This window comes from Talpa occidentalis, unplaced genomic scaffold (assembly GCF_014898055.3).
Source record: "Talpa occidentalis isolate TD23 unplaced genomic scaffold, MPIMG_talOcc4v2.1 talOcc4.11, whole genome shotgun sequence".
Taxonomy (NCBI): domain Eukaryota; kingdom Metazoa; phylum Chordata; class Mammalia; order Eulipotyphla; family Talpidae; genus Talpa; species Talpa occidentalis.
Window position 1 is genome coordinate 75365789 of NW_023601104.1, and position 21049 is coordinate 75386837.

The window sequence follows — 21049 nt, forward strand, 5'->3', positions numbered from 1 at the left end:
ACAAGCACTGGGAGGCACACAGCAGGCACTCAATAAATGTTGATTGCTTGTCATCTAGAGTCAAGTTTTGATTATACCATTAGGGCATAGAACAAACAGCAAGCCCACAGGCCTACATTAACCTGCATAATATTTTACATTCAACTGCCATGCATAGAAAGAGCAAGGTCAGCCCCCTTCCATACTTGTTTAAGTCAAAGAGGTAGTAGGTTAGATTAGGAATTTCCTGACAGGCCGCTCATCATCTAAGCAGTCAAAGTTAGAACCCAAAGGCAACATTAGCTCTTCTATGTTTTGTTTGGCCTGCTGAACCTGGCTGAATATTTTTTTAAATTATGAATTAACTGCCAACATTTAAAAACAGATTACATATAGAAATGAGAGGTGCCAACTAAGTGTCACTGAAACCCGGGTGAATAGTAGGGCTGAAAATAGAATGACTGAAAGCCAGTACAAAAAACCTTCACACTCCCTCCCCCAGCCCACTTGGCCTGCTTATGCTCCACATAAGCAGAGGCCTGGAATTGCCAACAGGAATTCACCTAAAGAGGTTCTGGATTGGGGACACCAAGTACAGCTGTGAGTTGGATTAAACAAAAAATAGATATGTGTGAGCCACAGCTCTAGTCACCTAATTTGGCTCTCAGCACCATGGTTCAATTGCCAGGCAAAGTTCTCCAGATAAGAGATCAAAGATTCCTAAACTGGCTGATTTCAAAAGTAGAAACTCAATAGAGAACACCCAAAATTGAAAATGCAAAAATAAGTGCACGTTATAGAGAGAGAAAGGAATTTTACAATTAAAAAAACACATTGTAATAATATTTGGTTTAAAAGTTATATACCTGCATTGCTTTGGTAAAAAGTACATTATCATAAAAATAGAAAATGAGTGAACAAAGAGTAAGAAGGAATAGTCAAATGAATAAGTATAAAGAAATGAATGTGGGTGAGTTGTCAGAATTGTGGCAGGAAGGCTGAATTCCCAATTAAGATAAGGTTTGCTAAAAATAAGGCCAAAAGGTGCTTTATTTACATGTAGAGCAAAATGACCATCAAAGGGAAAGACTTGCTGTGATAGACTGATGCTGTAATGTTGAAGGATAATACAGTGAAATTCCTCAACTACCAATTAGAGAACCCAATAAGAGAGATAATGATAAGGTCCTATCTTTGTGTATAATGAAACCCAAACACTAAGTAAAGGATGTGGATCCAGTAACCATATCCAGGCTACATAGAAATGATGGGCTTTTAGCGAACTCTAAGTACGAGAAGATCATGAGTTCTGTGACCTCAAATAATCTTATGTCAGCCCCAGCATATTTTCTGAAATACCAGGTAGCACATTCATATCAAGGAGCCAAAGATTTTCTCCAGTCTAATCAGACTACATCTGTTTAATTTACTCAGCTAATCCTTAAACATAGGCTGAACAAACCCAGAGGTGAGAAATCAGTACAACAAAGAAACTTATTTGAAGAAATGCTAGATAAACTTGAGGGTACCATCTCTGGAGAAGATCATGAGTTCTGTGACCTCCAAATAATCTTATGTCAGCCCCAGCATATTTTCTGAAATACCAGGTAGCACACTGGTATTTAGAAGATTTAGAAGCCACTTTCAAATGCATAAAAGGCTGAGGAGGAAGGACAACAAGGTCCATTTTCAGTAAGCCACAACTCAAGATACCAGGAAGATCTTTCTAATTACTGCAATTACCCTCGGGCAACAAGCACCCTATCACAGTGGGCATCCTAGCAGAGGTTTTAATTTTACCTCACAAAAATGTGTTTTAAAATATGTAAGTTATAACTCAAGAAAAAAATTGTGGGGGTAGGTATGTGGACACAAAATTTTGTAGACCACTAGTACAGTATCCCTACAATGTCTGCAGGGATGTCATTTTCATTTTCAATCAGTTAAAATTTTTCATTGTGGTTTATTCTTTGACCAAGGTTATTTATTATCTTTTATTTTTCATTGAGGAGTAAGAAAAGATATAGAAAACAGCATTAAAAAATATAGCTTAATGAAATTCACAAGGTGAACATCCTAATAACTAATACCCAGGTCAAGAAATGGAATTTTCCTGGCCATCCAGGTCTTTTTGTGCCTCATTCCAAATACAACAACTCATACTAAAATACCTATTACCCTGACTTGTATATTAATCATTTCTCTGCAGTTTTAAATAATTTTATCTAAGTATGCATCCCTAACTACTTTTGTCTTTTTTTAAAATTTAGTATCTATTTAGATTTCTTTTTTTTTTTTTTTTTCTATTTAGATTTCTTAAACAACAGATTTCCTCCTATCCTTCCTTTTTTCATCAGAATGTTGAAGAACAAGCCTCATTTGACCTATAGTTTCTGAGGGTTTGGATTTTGTGGATTGTGCACTCAGACTGTACTACAGTATATTCCTCTGTACTTCCTGCCAACTGAAAGATGGATCCCGAGTTCTGATTGGATTCAGAGTTGTTTGATTTTGCAAGACTACAGATAGTGTTTTCTTTCATCAGGCACATTAATGTCTAATTGTCTTCTTTTGGCCATGTTATCTGCTTTCAATGCTCAGTATTTAGATGTATTAATTCACTGAGGAATGCTATCTGGTTATATTAAAATTATGTATTTTCTTCTTTAAAAATGTCTTTGTGTTAGTTATGTTTTTTGAGGGTTATATCCTCTGGATATAGAATTCAAGGTTGACAGATTTTAATTCTTTAAGACTTTAGAGATGTTATTCTATTACATTCTAGATTCCATAGTTTGGCCATCAATTTTATTGTTCCTTATTCACAGCTAATTTATTCATTTTCTTAGGCTCTTTTTGGGCTTTTTCTCACTATCCTTTGTTTTCAAATGTTTAACTTATTTATTAGGTACCATTAGGTGTTATATTTCATTTGCTTGAGAAATTTGTGTCTACCTCTTTTTTTTTTTTTTTAAAGATTTATTTATTTATTTATGCAAGTACTGGGTACAGTCAGAAGCGCGGGAGGGTGAGAGAATTCACCAGAGCCAGAGTGGGGAGCAGAGCAGGCAGAAGGACCGAAGTACACTGCTGAGGGGGGCAGCGGGCAGCAGGAGAGGTCTGCGCGCCACGTGGGACCCTCCTCTGGTGGCCGTGGAGCAGCCGGGGATTCAACGGGCGCTGCAGAGGCTGCGGGCAGCTTCACAACCCAGCGCTCAACCGCTGCACCACCAGGGAGGCCACTACCTCTTTTCTTTCTCTTATCCTTCAGTACTTTAATTTCATGTATGTGAGATCATCTGTATTCCACATGTTTCTTACACTCTTTTCTGCTCTTTCCATTATATCTTCTTGCCCTTTAATATGGATATTTATTGACAAATCTTCTATTTACTAAATCTGTCTTCTGTAGGTTAAACACATCTGATAAATCCTTAGCTTTAGGCAGATTTTTCAGTTTTAGAATCTCTACATTTGTTTTCTAAATATATCCTAATTTTCTGTTGCAATTCTCTATTTTATCCATCTTTCCTTTTATTTTTGTTATATTGATAATATTTAAAGTCCTCTCTGTTAAATTCCATCTCTGAATAGTGTTGTGGTTGAGCTACTAATGATTGTTTTTTCCCCATTACTTATTAGCGGTCACATTTTAATGTCATAACTTTTTTACTGCATGCTAGATATCGAATATAAAAGAACTATAGATATGATCATAGACTGAATTCATATGTTAGAGCCCAACAACCAATGTGACTATATTTAGAGACAGGGATTTTAAGGAGGTAATTAAGGTTAAATGAAGTCATAAGGGTAGGACTCTTTACATTAGTAAGACAGTGTTCTCATAAAAATAAGGGATACCAGAGATGTGCATGCACATACAAAAGGTCATTTGAGAAGGTGATCAGAGAGAGGCCTCAGGAGAAATCAAACTTGCCAGCGTCTTGGTCTTGAACTTTCAGACTCCTGAACGATGAGAAAATAAATTTCTGTTGTTTAAGTCACCCATCTGTAGTATATTGTTATGGTAGTCCTAGCAGACCAATACAGAAAATAAAGCTCATTTCTTATGGTGCTTACCCATTCCTCTCTCGATAAAATAAGGTAAATGGCTGGTCATCCTCGATCTAATCAGGAAGAATCAAGTTAGTGTTCTTTAGCCAGAATAAATCTACTTCTGGTTGTAAAGATCTCAAAGGCAAGACTGTGGGGTTGCTTGTTGCAGGTTTCTTCCTCAAATCAGTTTGTCTCCTAAGTACCAGGAGATTGCAGGATATTTCACTCAGGCTTTCTGGTCCAGTCCCATCTGCAAGTGCAGCCCTTTTGGGCTTTTGATGGAAAGTCTGGCAAGTCTGTTCTCTGCTCTTAATGTTCTCTCCTTTAGTGGTTTTAAGCTAAACTCTTTATCCTCCTTTGTCATACAGGTTCAAAATCTGGCAAATGCCTTGCGAAGCAGGCCTCTCTCACTAGGTCAACTTAACTCCTAAGCACTGTACCGCTGTGGGAATTTCATTCTGCCTTTCCAGTCCAGCCACTTAGCAACCTGTGTGATACCAGCACTTAGCAAATGTCCTATTGGGAAGACTGGCCAGGTGTTTGGGGTCTCTCTAGATTCCATAATCCTATTAATCAACATGGCCATTAAAAATTAATTTCTTTGACCCTAGTCTGTCTAGGATGCCCAGACTGCAGCCTATACATAGAGTCCCCTCAGAAAGAAAATGGCCAGCATCTTATGCTCAGCTAGGAAGAGCTCTTCCCTCTTTAGAACTTAGTTCTTCTAGCATACTTTGTCACCAAAGCACACTGACATCTTTTAAAATATGGCTTCTGTAATCGATTTTTGTGGTTATGGCAGTGGGAGCGAGCTATTGCATTCTAAGTGGAATCTGAAGTCTAAAGTTACTTTTTAATAGAAATTTCATTGTTTTTAGTTTTTTTTTTTTTTTAATTTTTTTTTAATTTTTTTTTATAGAGGCATGCTTTATTTATTTGTTTGCTGGTTTGTTTATTTGTTTTGTTTATACATGCACTGGGTACAGTCAGAAGCGCGGGAGGGCGAGAGAATTCACCAGAGCCAGAGCGGGGAGCAGAGCAGGCAGAAGGACCGAAGTACACTGCTGAGGGGAGCAGCGGGCGGCAGGAGAGGTCTGCGCGCCATGTGGGACCCTCCTCTGGTGGCCGGGGAGCAGCCGGGGATCGAACCGGCGCCACAGAGGCCGCGCGCAGCTTCGCAACCCAGCGCTCAACCGCTGCGCCACCGGGGAGGCCGTTTTTAGTTTTTTAATAGAAATTTCATATTTCTTTTTTTCTCAAAATAGTCCCACTTTTTCTACTTCCCCAAAGTTCAGCCTAATATAGTAGTATGAAAATTTTATAATTTACCAACAAAAATATAAACACAAATTAAAATTTTTTGAAGATTTATTTATTTATTTATTTATTTATTTATTTATTTATTTATTTATGCAAGGACTGGGGTGTAGGTCAGAGGTGCAGGGGGTGAGAGGATTCACCAGAGACACAGTGGGGAGCAGAATAGGCGGATCTACTGACATACAAAGCTGAGGGGAGTAGCAGGTGAGACAGGAGAGGTCTGCTGTGCCAGGTGGGTTAGCTCCCTGGCTAGGGATCTAACTCACGCCACAGTGGCTGGCAATAAGACTTGATGGCACTAAGACTTTTGCCCCTGTGCCACTAGGGAGGCCCCTAAAATAAGACTTCAAGTATTATATTGTTGTCTTAGATTCAAGTTACCATTACAATTATTACTATAATACTATTGATCAAAACAAATATAATTTTAATGTTTTTTTCTTTTTTAAGATTTTTATTTATTTTTGCATAGATGAACTGGGATATAGGCCAGAGATGCAGGGGGTGAGAGGATTCACCAGAGACAGAGTGGGGAACAGAACAGGTGAATCCACTGAAATACACTGCTAAGTGGAGCAGTGGGCAAGACAGGGGGTGTCTGTTGAACTATATGTGGGTTAGCTCCCTGGCTGCGGATTGAACTCAGGCCATGGCAGTGATAGCGCTGAGACTAACCCCTAGGCCACCAGGAATTCCGGCCCACTTTTAATTATTATAAAAACCTATTCCATACAAAGAGAAGTAATTTATTCTAAGTGCCTAGGATGAAGGAGAAGATAGGGGTTTGTTGGGTTATAGCCCTAAAGGATGCTTCAGATTTTTATATCTCAGGGCAATACAACCATGCTAAGGTTCAAATGGTCAGAAATTTGTGGGCTATCTTTGGTTTTCTTTTCTTTTTTTTTTTGTGAAGTGGAAAAAGGGGGGGTGAGTGAGAAAGGAGAAATGGGTACTATCTTATGAATATTTATTTTATGAAAGATCACATGGGGAATTTGAAAATCTAGAAATGTATTTCTTTAAACCATCTGTGCCTATATTACCCTTGGAAATCTGAGTGCCTACTTCCATGTTTTAGTACTGCAATCCTAAATGAGCTATCAGTTCCTGCCAACCCATACATTACATAACTGCCTACTTACAAAGCCAGTCTGACAATAACCCATACCTTAATACAGAAATTAGCAGAGAGAAAGAAAAAAATACAATGCTATTGCTAATTCTTTCCCTGTCTCTTTTTATGCAAACATGAAATAGATTCCTGAGTAAAATAGTCTTGGGGGGAATGAAAATGATGCACTTTCCTATTTCAAAAGTTACATTTAATAATTTTAAAATTTTCAACATCAAGCAGAAGTTACAAATAAGTGCAAAGATTATTCTCAGCTAATCACTCTAGGGTTTATGGTGTTGGGAGACTTAATACAGAATGACCTCTGGTGCTAGATTATCACTTTTTGTTCAGACACACTACTGTTCTCTCGTCTGGTGTGTTCACAGGTAAGCTGCTTCACTCTAGCCTTCCAAACTCCAGAAGGGGAAAATGGCCTTTAGCAACTTCCTTAGTAACCAGACCATAGCAATAAGCTACATACACCAAAAGTGGGCTTGATAAGTTTTGTTTTGTTTAAGATTTATTTTTTATTCATACAATAGCTGGGGTACAGGCCAGAGGTGCAGGAAGGTGAGAGGATTCACCAGAGACACAGCGGGAAGAAGAACAGGCAGATGGATGGAAAGCACTGCTGAGGGGAGCAATGGGCCGGATAGGAGAGGTCTACTGTGTCATGTGGGAATCTCCCTGGCTGGCCAGGAATCGAGCGTTGCAGAGGCTACAAACAGCTTCACAGTGCTGGGCTCAACCTGCTGCACCACTGGGGAGGCCCTTGGTAAGTTTTGAAAGGCACATGTTTGGTAACAATATTGCTAAGTCAGCAACAGGCAAGCCAACAATTTCCCTAAACTTTAAGCACTAGACACACTTTGTATCAGTTCTCAGCATAGTTCACTATTACTTTCCTCATGGTCATGTTCCAGTTTGATGCTAGATATCAACTGGAACAGATCACTGTATTATGCGGTCCTTATAATAAAAAAAAAACTTTTTTAAAATCAATAGATAGTAGACAATGTAACACTCAACTAAGCATGTGAAGATATTATAAAAAATGAAGAATGATCTACGTTGTTTGAAATCTCAAATTTGAGGAAAGCTGCAGTCTTTTTTTCACAGTAAATCTAGAGCAAATGCAAAACATTTCTTCCCAATTCCTCTGATGTCTGTGTTGGGCTAAATCACCAGGAGTCCACTAAGTAGTCAACAAAGTTAGTCTCCCTTTAGTTAACACCATTAGGGAGGCCAAATAAAAGAAGGCTTAACAACCGTTTGTAGAGTAATAAGCAGGAATGTGGAGATGCATAATAAAGGAAAAGCATATAAAAGCAAGACAGAAATAGTCCAGGTGTGAAATAAAGAAAAAAGGACATAAAAGAGATCTACGAAGTCTAAAGATCTATGAAGTCTAAAATTTTTTTTGAAGAAAAAAAATCTAAGCATCATTGTGTTATATAAGGCTAGGTATGAAGGCTATAATTAAATCTGGATTCTAATTTTTATTTTAAAATTTCCTTTAGGGCCTCCCCCGTGGCGCTGCGGTTGAGCGCTGGGTTGCAAGGCTGCCCGCAGTCTCTGCAGCACCGGTTCGATCCCTGGCTGCCAGGCGAGGGTCCCACATGGCGCACATACCTCTCTTGCTGCCCGCTGCTCCCCTCAGCGGTGTACCTCGGCCCTTCTGACTGTTCTGCTCCCTGCTCTGGTGAATTCTCTCACCCTCCCGTGCTTCTGACTGTACCTAGTGCTCATATAAATAAATAAATAAAGTTTCCTTTAGTTACTTTCCCAATAAACTTATTATTATGTTAACAGAGAAATATCTTCCTCTGTTGCTACATGTTCTTTCAGGGTACGGCATGAAAAAGGTAAACAGAGTCAACATAGCAGCAGGTTTATATTAGGGATATATATATAGATATATATGTAGACACACACACATACACACACACTCTCACCTGCTTCGGGATCTGCAGGTATTCTCCACATGTACAGGTTGAAGTCATCAGAGCCTGAAAGGATATACTGTTGAGACAAAAACACATAAGTGTATTATTTATATATTGATTGATAGTATCTTTATAGGGAAAGATTTTTCAAAAATAAGATAGACATATATTCATAAGGCACCACACAGAAAATACCCTTTTACAAGTATTTGTAAATCAAAAGGCTCATTGGTTAAAACTCAGCAACAAAACAATCCAATTCAAAGAATATATACAAGTGGCCAATAAGCATACAAAAATATGCTTAGGAAAATGAAAATCAAAACCATAGGACCACCACTTCACAGAATTAGGCTGGCTACTACCAAACAAACAATCCAGAAAGCAATGTGGAAAAACTGGAACCCTTGTGCAATGTTAGTGGGAATGTATAATAGTGCAGCCACTGTGGAACACAGGAGGAAAAGTTCCTCAAAAAGTTAAACTCTGAACTACCATGTAACCCAGCATTTCAGTCCCAGGTATATATTAAAGATATTTGTACATTAATGTTCATGGAAGAATGCTCACAGTAGCCAAAAAGTAAAAGTAATCAAAACATCCATTAACAAGGCCTCCCTGGTGGCGCAAGGGTTAAGACGTAACCTATGAAGCTATCTACAGCCGGGAGCAACCCACATGGCACAGCAGACCTCTCCTGACTCACCTACTGCTCCCCTCAGCAGTGTACTTCGGTCAATCTGCCTTTTCTGTTCCCCACTCTGCCTCTGGTGAATCCCCTCACCCCCCCACCTCTGGCATGTACCCCAGCTCTTGTATGCATAAATAAATCTTTGAAAAAAAGTCCCTTTAAAAAAAAAATGCATTAACAGATGGATACACAAACAAGGTAATACATACAATGGAATATTATTTGGCCTAAAAAGGAAAGAAACTCCGAGACATGCTACAACATGGGTAAACCTCGAAGGCATTGTGCTAAGTGAAATAAGCCAGATACAAAAGGACAAATGTTGTATGATTGATTCAACTTATACGAGGTTCGCAGAGGAGTTAAATTCATAGAGACAGACAACAGAATGTTACTTGTGCAAGACTGGAGTGGGTGAAGGGAGAAACTACAGTTTAATGGGTAAAGAGTTTCAATTTGGGAAAATGAGAAAGTTCAGGAGATGAACAGTGGTGATGACTGCATAACAATTTGAGTGTGAATGTACTTAATGCTATAGAATTGTACACTTAAAATGGTTAAAATGGTAACTTTGAGGTTATGTATATTTACTATAATTTTTCAAAAAGAATTTTTAGGGGCCTCTGTGGTGGCGCAAAAAGGTTAAGACGATCATGCTCAGCGAAATAAGCCAGAAAGAAAAAGAAAACTACCGGATGGTCTCACTCACAGCAGGAATCTAGAAAACTTAAATAAGGGACCAGGAAAATGAATAACTATAAGAAAATGAAAATCAAAATCAACAAAAAACTATGAACCAGAGACACTCTATGGAGGGTGGGGAGGTGGGGAGGGGAGGAATTGGGGTCAAAATAAGGGTGCTGCAATTGTATGGGGAATATAAAAATAAAAATAAAATTTATTTAAAAAACAAAAAACAAAAAACAAAAAAAAAAAAAAGGTTAAGACGCAACCTATGAGGCTGTCCGTGGCCACTGCAGCACAAGTTTAATCCCTGACCAGGGAGCATCCCACATGGCACAGTAGACCTCTCCTGACTGGCCCGCTGCTCCCCTCAGCAGTGTATTTTAGTTGATCTGCCTGTTCTGTTCCCCACTCTTTCTCTGGTGAAACTTCTCACCACCCCTCCACCTCTGGCCTGTACTCCAGTTCTTATATGCATAAATAAAGAAATCTTAAAAAAAAAAAAAAAAAAAAAAAAAGAATTTTTAATGCAAAAAAAAAAAGGAACTTCCCAAAGATTTTTTATGCAAGGCCAAGTATCCTGAACTTTCCTGCTATCAACTGACATCTTTGAGCAGGAAATCACTGTCGATCCTATCACATGTTAGTGCCAGGGGTATAAGCAATCCCCCTTCATGTGGCTGCTTCAAACTGCTTGATCTAAAAAAAAAAAAGAGATTAAGCGAGATCTATTCTAATTAGGACTCACAAAAGCATTGTCAAACATTGTCGATCACCAGCAAATGAGTGACTCTGAGAGCTCATTTATGTCCAAAGATTAACAGAATTACATGAGGATAGTAATACTTCCTGCCTCATACCCCATCTACCTATTTCCTTTGAAAAAGAAGTGCATAGTTTTCTTAAGAAAACTTCTTTCTTAAAAATGACACCAATTTCAAAAAGTGTAGTCTAACATACACACAATCTTGTGGTTAATGTAATACTTCACTAATTACTTTGCAATCATTAAAAATCAATTTACCAGACTCAAACACTTGAAACCTTGTAGGAACAAAAGAAAGAAGGCAAAGAAGAGCACGTTTAAAGATTATGAAAACACTATTATGAAAACACAGATGATTTGGTTTAGGGCATAGTGGAAGTATGTGATATTTGGAGAAATGTCTTTTCAAGTCCTGTGCCTTTTTAAAATCTAGTTGTTTGGTTGTTTTTTTTTTATGTTGTAGAGGAAACTTTTTTAAATTGCGGTGTACAGGATTAGTCTTTAGGATTTCCTTTCCAGGAGCATGTTTATGTGTAGTCACTTGTCAAGTAGCAATGACTTGGCAACTTAAGAACTTTAAGCTTTGATTTGGCTTCCACCATCCTTTCACAGAGATATCACAGACTCTTATAACTAAATGAGCCTCGGAGAGTGTGTTGGTCCTTTCTGGCTGCTATATCAAAATATAAGTACCAGGCACTTTGGTACTTAAAAAGATATACAGGTAAATCCTGGGCTCCCAAGGGGCTTAAATCAAGTAGAAAATATTCATTTGAGTATGTGACTACCATGCCATGAAGTAGAAAGCACTCCATGCTATTATGAGAAGTAAGATGCCTGGTGATTTGCAATGAGGCAAGACAAGCGTCAAGCCAGCTTTAGGTAAAGAGGTGGTGAAAAAGGTGAAAGGAAAGAGAAAAAAAAAAAAAGCTATGGTGTGCAGTCTACTGTTTTAACAGGGACATGGAGTAGCTCAGTCCTCGACACCCTGTTCCTATTCTTCAGGTCTTACTTCTTGATCTCCAATTGCCACAGCCATATATCTCTTCTGAGGCTTTCTTCAAAGCCTAGGAGGCTGCAGGTTCAAACGACTCAAGAGAATTGGTGTATTAATATCACAGCTTCCAGTCCCCAGATCTGAAGAGTATTCTATACTCTTCCCCTCAGATCCAAGTTCCAAGTGTCCATAGCTGTATTTGGCTCATTAAATCATCCTTCATCTCCCTAACTCATTTTTTATTCCTTTACTGTTTCCTGCATTTCCAAATAAACTACTTACACCTGAAAGTGAAACCCAAATTAAGACATACAGAGGGGGTAAGGAACAAGAAACATAAAAAAGTGTTCACTAGCAATTTATATATATATATATATATATATATATATATATAAGATATATATATGATATATAAATGATATATAACTTACTTTTTAGCCAACATCTCATCATTTCAGGTTGTGTTTAAAAGAGCTTATAAAACATTATATAGAATTCTTGCTATCCTTTCCCCTTCATATCTTCCACAAACTAACAAAAAAATACTAAAGAAGAGTGAACCAAGGCTGGGTTCATCATAAATTTACTATTTCATTGTGAAGGATTAGTATTCTTTTTTTTTTTTTTAAAGATTTACTTATTTATTTATATATACAAGCACTGGGTACAGTCAGAAGCACGGGAGGGTGAGAGAATTCACCAGAGTCAGAGTGGAGAGCAGAGCAGGCAGACTGACAAAATACACTGCTGAGGGGAGCAGCGGGTTGCAGGAGAGGTCTGCGCGCCATGTGGGACCCTCGCCCGGCGGCTGGGGATCGAACCAACGCTGCAGAGGCTGCGGGCAGCTTCGCAACCCAGCGCTCAACCGCTGTGCCACCGGGAAGGCCCAGGATTAGTATTCTTTTATTTGTTCAGCTATTCACCAGGGAAAGCCAAGAAAAGGTAAAAGAGGACTCCCAGAGAGAATGATTTAGATAACTCCCACAGAGTTCAGGCCTTTTGGATTTAGTGTGACAGTTCCTAAAATATGTAGAAAATGTGTACAATGTACAGACTTCCATTAAGGGATGAAGGCAACGCCTGGTCCTCTCTTCCTTTTGGAACTGCCTCAGGGAATGCTTCCAAAGAGGGGGTCTTGACCTGCTGCTGTCTAGTAAAGCCATTTAAGAGTTCACACGCACTGGAATCGCAAAACTTCCTTGAGGAATTCATTTATGGCATTTCATGGTTGTCTACTGGGCTGCTTCCAACATTAAAAGTTGGCTGCCTAGGATAGTGCTGACTGTGGGAGACTGAAATAAAACTGAATTCATCCCTTTATTCATTAAGCAAATATTTATTGAATGTCTACTATGTGCGGGGCACAGTTCCAGGGAAAGGACACAGAATTGATCAAAAAAGTCCCTGTCCCTGCCCTCACGAAGCTTAAATTTTACTGGGTGGGGAGAAGAAAAGCATATGCATATATGAGACTGGATGGAGGGAAAAAGAGGTTAAAAGATTATGTAGATGTAATGTGTCCAGCAGGTTAGCACATCTAGAAAGTGCTGGGGGTGTTTAGTTTCCATTTCATATACAGAGGTCACAGAAAGCTTCTCTGATAAAATGGCATTTTGAGCAGGTCCTGGAGAAATTGAGGCAGTAAGTTATATGGATATCTGTGAGAAGAACCTTCCAGGATAAGAGACAAGAGTTCTTGGGTTATTTTAAAATATATGGTAGCCAAAAGAGCTCTTTTGCCTTTCTTTAAAAAAAAAATTACAGAAATAAAGATAATTTCAAGTAGGCTAAGTGCAGAGATATAATTAACATCATCACACCAGTTGGAAGGATTCCTTTCTTCCAAAGCTGTGTTGTAAGGGTTCATTTCCCAAACTCAGGTTGTAGCCTGCTAGTGGATTATCTTCATTGGCAAGCTCACGAATATTTAACCAATTGTTGTGGGATGCAAGGAATGAGCAAGAAAACAAAAACCAAATGGTGCCAACACCAACCACTACCCAAAGAAACCAAAGTACATAGTTACTTCCAAATTTATGAAACACAATAATTATTCAAATTAATCAGAAAATTGAACTTCAAGTGATGAAACTGAAGTTACAGGTTTCTCCCTCTTTCTTTTATTTTACTACCTGCTTTCAAACAGTATCTGCATAGGGAATCTGGTGTTAAATATGAAGTTGACCCAAAGTAAAGGACTTCTTGCCTGGATAACAACAAGGTTCAGCAGCAGACAGCCCTTTATAAACAGGTAAGCTATTGAAACATAATAGAAAAAAAGGTGAATCAAAATTTCCATGTTTAATATTTCTATTCCTTTTTGTGGTGTGAGACTTCAAAACCAACATTCACATTTAAAACATCATCATGAAAAACCTAAAAATTATTGTTAAGTTTCAGAAAAAAAAACTAAATAAGACGATACCAAGTTTACGGCCAAGTAGGGATATAAATATGAAGAGTTTACTACCTTCTCTTAGGTCTTTGACCTCATTCTAAACAGTGAGGAGTAAATAAATGACAAATTAAAATCTCACTTCATCTGAGTCTTTTTGCCTTGTTTCCTAACTGAGATGAAAAGCTTCAAAAAAGGAGCTATGGTTTAGATAGCTCATTATCTAGGCAATGAAGGTCTACTCCCAAAAATACTCTGGGTTGGAGAGGAGTTGGGAGACCTACAGGTTACTTCAGAAACTGGAAGACATAATTAAGTAATTTGGTTTTGTGGGTAAAATGGGTGATACCAAAGCAAAAATAAGCATAAATTGATATGTGGATCCACAGCATCCATAATCCCTCCCAGTTGGTCACAATGGTTAAAATTTGGCCTGGTTTGACCCATCTCACTGTTCATTCATTCTCCAGTCCAAAGAGGCAGTCTGTTTATTGATGTTAAAGCAACCTTGTCATTTTAAGAAGAGTGAACCTGAGCCTAGTGCATTTTATCTAATTCACTGTCAGTATGGGATATTAACTTATTCAAGCATAGGCACAGAACAACAACTGTTCCTCTCAACAGATTTCAGAAGGAACCATCACCATCAAAAAAAGACAACTGCATTAGCATTCTGCCACTGTGTCATTTGCCCACAAGTCTTCTGATGACCTATTACCCTTTATAGGAACACTCACCTAACACTTCCTACTCCAGTAGTCAGCTGTAATACAAGAATTCCTGCCCCTTTCTTCATCTTTTGGCATTCTCAAATTACACATACTCTCAAGAAAGACCTTTTTCTATTGGCAGAGGCATTCATATAGTTGAATGTCAAGAGAAACCCAGGCCTTTAAATATACAGATAACCCTTGTATAGTCACCCAAGTCACAAGAACTTTTTAATAAACTGAAGGTTCATTGAAGGCCAGAGGCATGGGAGGGTGAGAGAATTCACCAGAGACAGAGTGGGGAGCAGAACTGGCAGATGGGACGAAAACACTGCTGAGGGGAGCAGCGGGTGAGACAGGAGAGGTCTGCTGTGCCATGTGGCTATCTCCCTGGCCGGCCAGGTATCGAACCCTCACTGCAGAGGCTGCGGACAGCTTCAGAGAGCTGCGCTCAATCCACTGTGCCACCAGGGAGGCCCAAGGATTAATGTTTAAACAAATTTAAGAAAAGGACAAATAGGGAATACATATAAATGCCTATAAATTATATTCTAGGGCCTCCCTGGTAGCACAAGGGGTTAAGATGCAACCTATGAAGCTGTCTGTCAGCCTCTGCAGCACAAGTTCGATCTCCCGGCTGGCCAGGGAGCAACCCACATGGCACAGCAGACCTCTCCTGACTCACCCGCTCCCCTCAGCAGTGTACTTCGGTCAATCTGCCTGTTCTGTTCTCCACTCTGTCTCTAGCGAATCCTCTCACCCCCCACACCTCTGGCCTGTGCCCCAGCTCTTGTATGCATAAATAAAAAAATCTTAAAAAAAAAATTATATTCTAAAGCCTCACAGGGTTTATAAATATAATGGATATATATACAGTTTTTTAATTCCCCTCTCCCTCAGCCACTCAAAATCCACATTGAGAAAAGGAAAGTGTTTTTATAAGGCAAGAGAGACAGGCCATCTACCTACCTGATATACTCCAAGAATAACCCAAAATATTTCTTTTTTTTTTTTTAAAAAGATTTATTTATTTATTTTTGTATAGAAGAACTGGGGTGTAGGCCAGAGGCGCAGGGGATAGGAGGATTCACCAGAGACACAGTGGAGAGCAGAACAGGAGGATTTATTTAAATACACTGCAAAGGGGAGCAGTGAGAGAGACAGGAGAGGTCTGCAGTGCCATATGTGGGTTAGCTCCCTGGCCTGGGATCAAATTCAGGCTGCTGTGGTGCTAGTGCTGAAACTTAACTCCTAGGCCACCAGGGAGGCCCCCCAAAATATTTTTTTTCTTTTTTTTCTTTTTTTTTTTGTGGGACCCTTGTTGGTGGCCGGGGAAGGAACCAGCACTGCAGAGGCTGGGAGCAGCCTCACAGCCCAGTGCTCAACCGCTGCGCCACCAGGGGAGGCCCCCAAAATATTTCTTAATGGGCAGTCTGTTAACAGAGAAATCTTTCTGCTCAATTCCATGTATATATATGTGTGTGTGTGTGCATGCAGTATATGAATATGTATTTGCATAGCATTTGATATTCCCCAACAAGCGTTGATGGAAAAGGAAATACAGTTACTATTCCCTGAGCACTTATCAACTTACACAATTCTCTCCAATGCTTCTTCCATAGTAATTGATTAATCATTCTCCAGTAAATGGCATGGCTGTCTAATTAACTGTATTGACTACGATAGAAAAACCAGATGGCTTTCTAGACTAGATCAGTAACATCAGAAACTGCTATTTAACACTTAAGTCAAACACACCTCTTCTGTCCCCTGACCTCTTGTTAGAGGGGAAAATTGTGATTAAATAATTTTGTGATATGCTCTCTAGAAGACTACGCTCAGAAAAAGACTTGCCAACTGGTAAATGATAATAGATCTTTGATCAAAAACACCATCCAGGAAGAACGAATAAGTAATCTTGAAGACACAGAAATAAAAAGAACCAAAACAGAAAAGGAAAGAGAAGTACGAAGGAAAAAGAATGAAGAAAGACTTCGGGAACTATCTGACTCCATGAGGAAAGGAAATATAAGAGTTATAGGAATTCCAGAAGGAGAGGAGAGAGATGTAGGAACAGAGAAAATATTCATGGATATAATTGAAGAGAACTTCCCAAATGAGAAGAAGGAGCTGAAAATTGATATACAAGAAGCAAGAAGAACACCAAACTTCCACGACGAAAGGAAAAACACAGCAAGACACATAATAGTAAAGCTCCCAAGAATCCAGGACAAGGAAAAAATAATGAAGCTGACAAGAGGGAAGAAACAGATAACATTCAAAGGAAAACCAATCAGGCTGACATCAGACTTCTCTGAAGAAACACTACGGGCAAGGAGAGAGTGGAGGGACATAGTCAACAGACTCCAAGAAAACAGATGCCAACCAAGAATACTCTATCCCGCAAAGCTCTCTTTCCTCCATGAAGAAAGAATATGGACCTTCCCAGACAAAGAGAAACTCCGGAATTTCATTGCGACTAAACCCCCACTCCAAAAAATACTACAAGGAATCCTAAAGCCAGAACCTCAGAGGGACGAATAACAACGAAAGAAGACCAAAAAAAAAAAAAAAAAAAAGTTATTAAAAGAATAAATAAATAAAATCAAAGGAAAGACAAACATAATGGCAAATACAGATGCTAACATATCAATATTAACTCTAAATGTAAATGGACTAAACTCTTCAATAAAAAGACACAGAGTTGCAGCCTGGATTAAGAAACAAAACCCAACCTTTTGCTGTCTCCAGGAAACACATTTAGCTACAAAAGATAAAAATAGGCTCAAAGTCAAAGGATGGAAAACAATCCTACAAGCAAATGGGCCAAAAAAGAAAGCAGGAACAGCTATACTTATATCAGATAAAACAGACTTCAAACTCAAAAAAATAAAAAGAGACCCCAATGGTCACTACATTATGATCAAGGGGACAATACTTCAAGAAGAAATAACACTCATTAACATATACTCACCAAATGAAAGAGCACCAAAATATATCAGACAACTGTTGTCCTCTCTGAAAACAGACATCAGAGAAAACACATATGTAGTGGGAGACTTCAACACACCACTATCAACAATGGATAGATCAACAAGACAAAAAATAAGTAAAGAAACTAAAGCTCTAAATAAGGACCTAGAGCATTTGGGCTTAACAGACATCTATAGAACACTAAACCCAAAAAAAACGGAGTACACATTTTTCTCAAGCGCACACGGATCATTCTCCAGGATCGATCACATACTGGGGCACAAGACAAACATCAACAGATACACCAAGATTGAAATCATACCAACCATCTTTTCTGACCACGAAGGCATCAAACTAGAAATAAATCATAAAAAGAAGGCAAGGAACTATCCTACCTCATGGAGATTAAAAGCCACACTACTGGAAGACCACTGGACTAACGAGGAGATCAAAGAAGAAATTAAAAAAATCTTTGAATTGAATGACAAGGAGGACACCAATATCCTAAATGTATGGGATGCAGCAAAAGCAGTAATAAGAGGAAAATATATAGCAATAGAAGCTCACATCAAAAAACAAGAAAGAACTCAAAGAAACAACCTAATCTCGAAGCTCAAAGATCTAGAAAAAGAACAACAAAAAAACCCCAGAACCAGTAGAAGAAAAGAAATAATAAAAACCAAAGCAGAAATAAATGAAATTGAAACTAAAAAAACAATCCAAAAGATCAATGAAACCAAGAGCTGGTTCTTTGAAAAAATAAATAAAATAGACAAACCCCTAGCCAGGCTCACAAAGGAAAAAGGGAGAAAGCACAAATACACAGAATCATAAATGAAAGAGGAGAAATCACAACGGACACAGCAGAAATCAAAAGAATAATGAGTAACTACTATGAACAGTTATATGGAAACAAGTTCAACAATCTAGAGGAGATGGACAAATTCCTACAACTCTACAATCACCCAAAGCTAGATAAAGAAGAAATAGAACACCTAAACAGACCAATTACAAGCAGCGAAATTGAAATGGTAATTAAAAACCTCCCCAAAAACAAAAGCCCAGGACCTGATGGATTTACAAATGAATTCTACCAAACATTCAGAGACGAATTAGTGCCTATCCTTCACAAACTCTTCCAAAAAATTGAGAAGGAAGGGACAATACCAAACACGTTCTATGAAGCCAATATTACACTAATACCAAAACCGAATAAGGACAACACAAAAAAGGAAAACTATAGGCCAATCTCCCTAATGAACACTGATGCAAAAATCCTCAATAAAATTTTAGCTATCAGAATCCAACAATGTATCCATAAGATAATTCACCACGACCAAGTTGGATTCATTCCAGGGGCACAAGGATGGTTTAACATCCGAAAATCAATCAACGTTATCCAACACATCAACAAAAAGAAATATAAAAACCATATGATAATATCAATAGATGCTGAGAAAGCTTTCGACAAAGTGCAACACCCATTCATGATAAAAGCCCTTGAAATTCTTGGGATACAAGGAACATACCTCAACATCATAAAGGCCATCTATGACAAGCCAACAGCCAGTATCATTCTCAATGGTGAAAAGCTGAAAGCAATTCCATTAAGATCTGGAACAAGACAAGGATGTCCACTCTCACCACTGCTTTTCAATATAATACTGGAAGTCCTAGCCAGAGCAATAAGACAAGAGAAAGACATCCAAGGAATCCAAATAGGAAAAGAAGAAGTCAAACTATCACTATTTGCAGATGATATGATAATATACATAGAGAACCCCAAAATCTCCACAGAAAAACTAATTCAACTCATCAATCAATTCAGTAAAGTGGCAGGATACAAAATCAACACGCAAAAGTCAGTAGCCTTCCTATACACAAACAATAAATCTGAAGAAGAAGAAATCAAAAAAACCACCCCTTTTATTATCGAAACAAAAAAAATCAAATATTTGGGAATAAATCTAACAAAAGAGGTAAAGGACCTATACAAAGAAAACTATAAAACACTGTTAAAAGAAATAGAAGAAGACACAAAGAAATGGAAAGACATCCCCTGCTCATGGATTGGAAGAATAAACATTATTAAAATGGCCATCCTACCAAAAGCAATATACAGATTCAATGCTATTCCAATCAAAATCTCAATGGCATTCTTCAAAGAAATAGAACAATTATTGATGAAATTCATATGGAATCACCAAAAACCCCGAATAGCCAAAGCTCTACTGAAAAAAAAAGAAGGAAATGGAGGCATCACACTCCCAGACTTCAAACTATACTACAAAGCCATAATCATCAAAACTGCATGGTATTGGAACAAGAACAGACATACAGACCAATGGAATCGAATAGAAAATCCAGAAATAAACCCACAGATTTATGGTCAACTAATCTTTGACAAAGGAGCAAAGACTATGCATTGGAGCAAAGAAAGTTTGTTCAATAAATGGTGCTGGGAAAACTGGGTCGCTACATGCAAAAGAATGAAGCTTGACCACTACCTCACACCATACACAAAAATCAACTCAAAATGGATTAAAGAACTAGACATAAGACCTGAAACCATAAAATACATAGAAGGAAATATAGGCGAAACACTACGGGATTTGCACATCAAAGACATCTTTACAGACACATCACCCAAAGCAGTGATAGTGAAGAGAAAGATAAACAGCTGGGACTACATCAAATTAAAGAGCTTCTGCACAGCAAAAGAGACAATAACAAAAACAAAGAGAAACCCCACCAACTGGGAGAACATTTTTGCACCCAACACTAATGATAAAGGACTGATCACAAAAATCTGCAAAGAGCTGATGAGACTCAGCAACAACAAAGAAAATAATCCAGTCAAAAAATGGGCAGAAGAGCTAAAAAGAAACTTCTCTGAAGAGGAAATGCAAATGGCCAACAGACATATGAAAAAATGTTCAACATCACTTGTAATCAGGGAAATGCAAATCAAAACTACCATGAGATACCATCTCACACCAGTGAGAATGGCACATATTAAAAAAACTAGCAACAACAAATGTTGGCGAGGATGTGGAGAAAAAGGAACTCTTGTGCACTGTTGGTGGGAGTGCAAACTGGTCCAACCACTATGGAGAGCTGTGTGGAGATTTCTGGACCTACTAAACATAGAGCTTCCATATGATCCAGCAATTCCACTCCTAGGTATTTACCCAAAGGACACAGAAACATCAATTCCAAAGAGCACCTGCACTCCTATGTTTATAGCAGCACTGTTTACAATAGCTAAGCTTTGGAAACAACCCAAATGCCCAAAAATAGATGACTGGATCAAGAAGATGTGGTACATATATACCATGGAATATTACTCAGCATTCAAAAAAGATAAACACATGCAATTTGCAGCAACATGGATGGCACTGGAAGGGATCATGCT

General features: G+C 38.4%; 1 protein-coding gene across 4 annotated transcripts in view; it reads right to left on the bottom strand.

Annotated features, from left to right (window-relative positions):
- Positions 1–21049, bottom strand: part of DCAF5 (DDB1 and CUL4 associated factor 5) — a 100355-nt gene that overhangs the window by 14232 nt on the left and 65074 nt on the right. For all 4 annotated transcript variants that reach the window (XM_037503557.2, XM_037503558.2, XM_037503559.2 and 1 more), the window contains exon 7: positions 8428–8494. In XM_037503557.2, coding sequence (XP_037359454.1) covers positions 8428–8494 — 67 coding nt within the window. The remainder of the gene's footprint in view (positions 1–8427; positions 8495–21049) is intronic.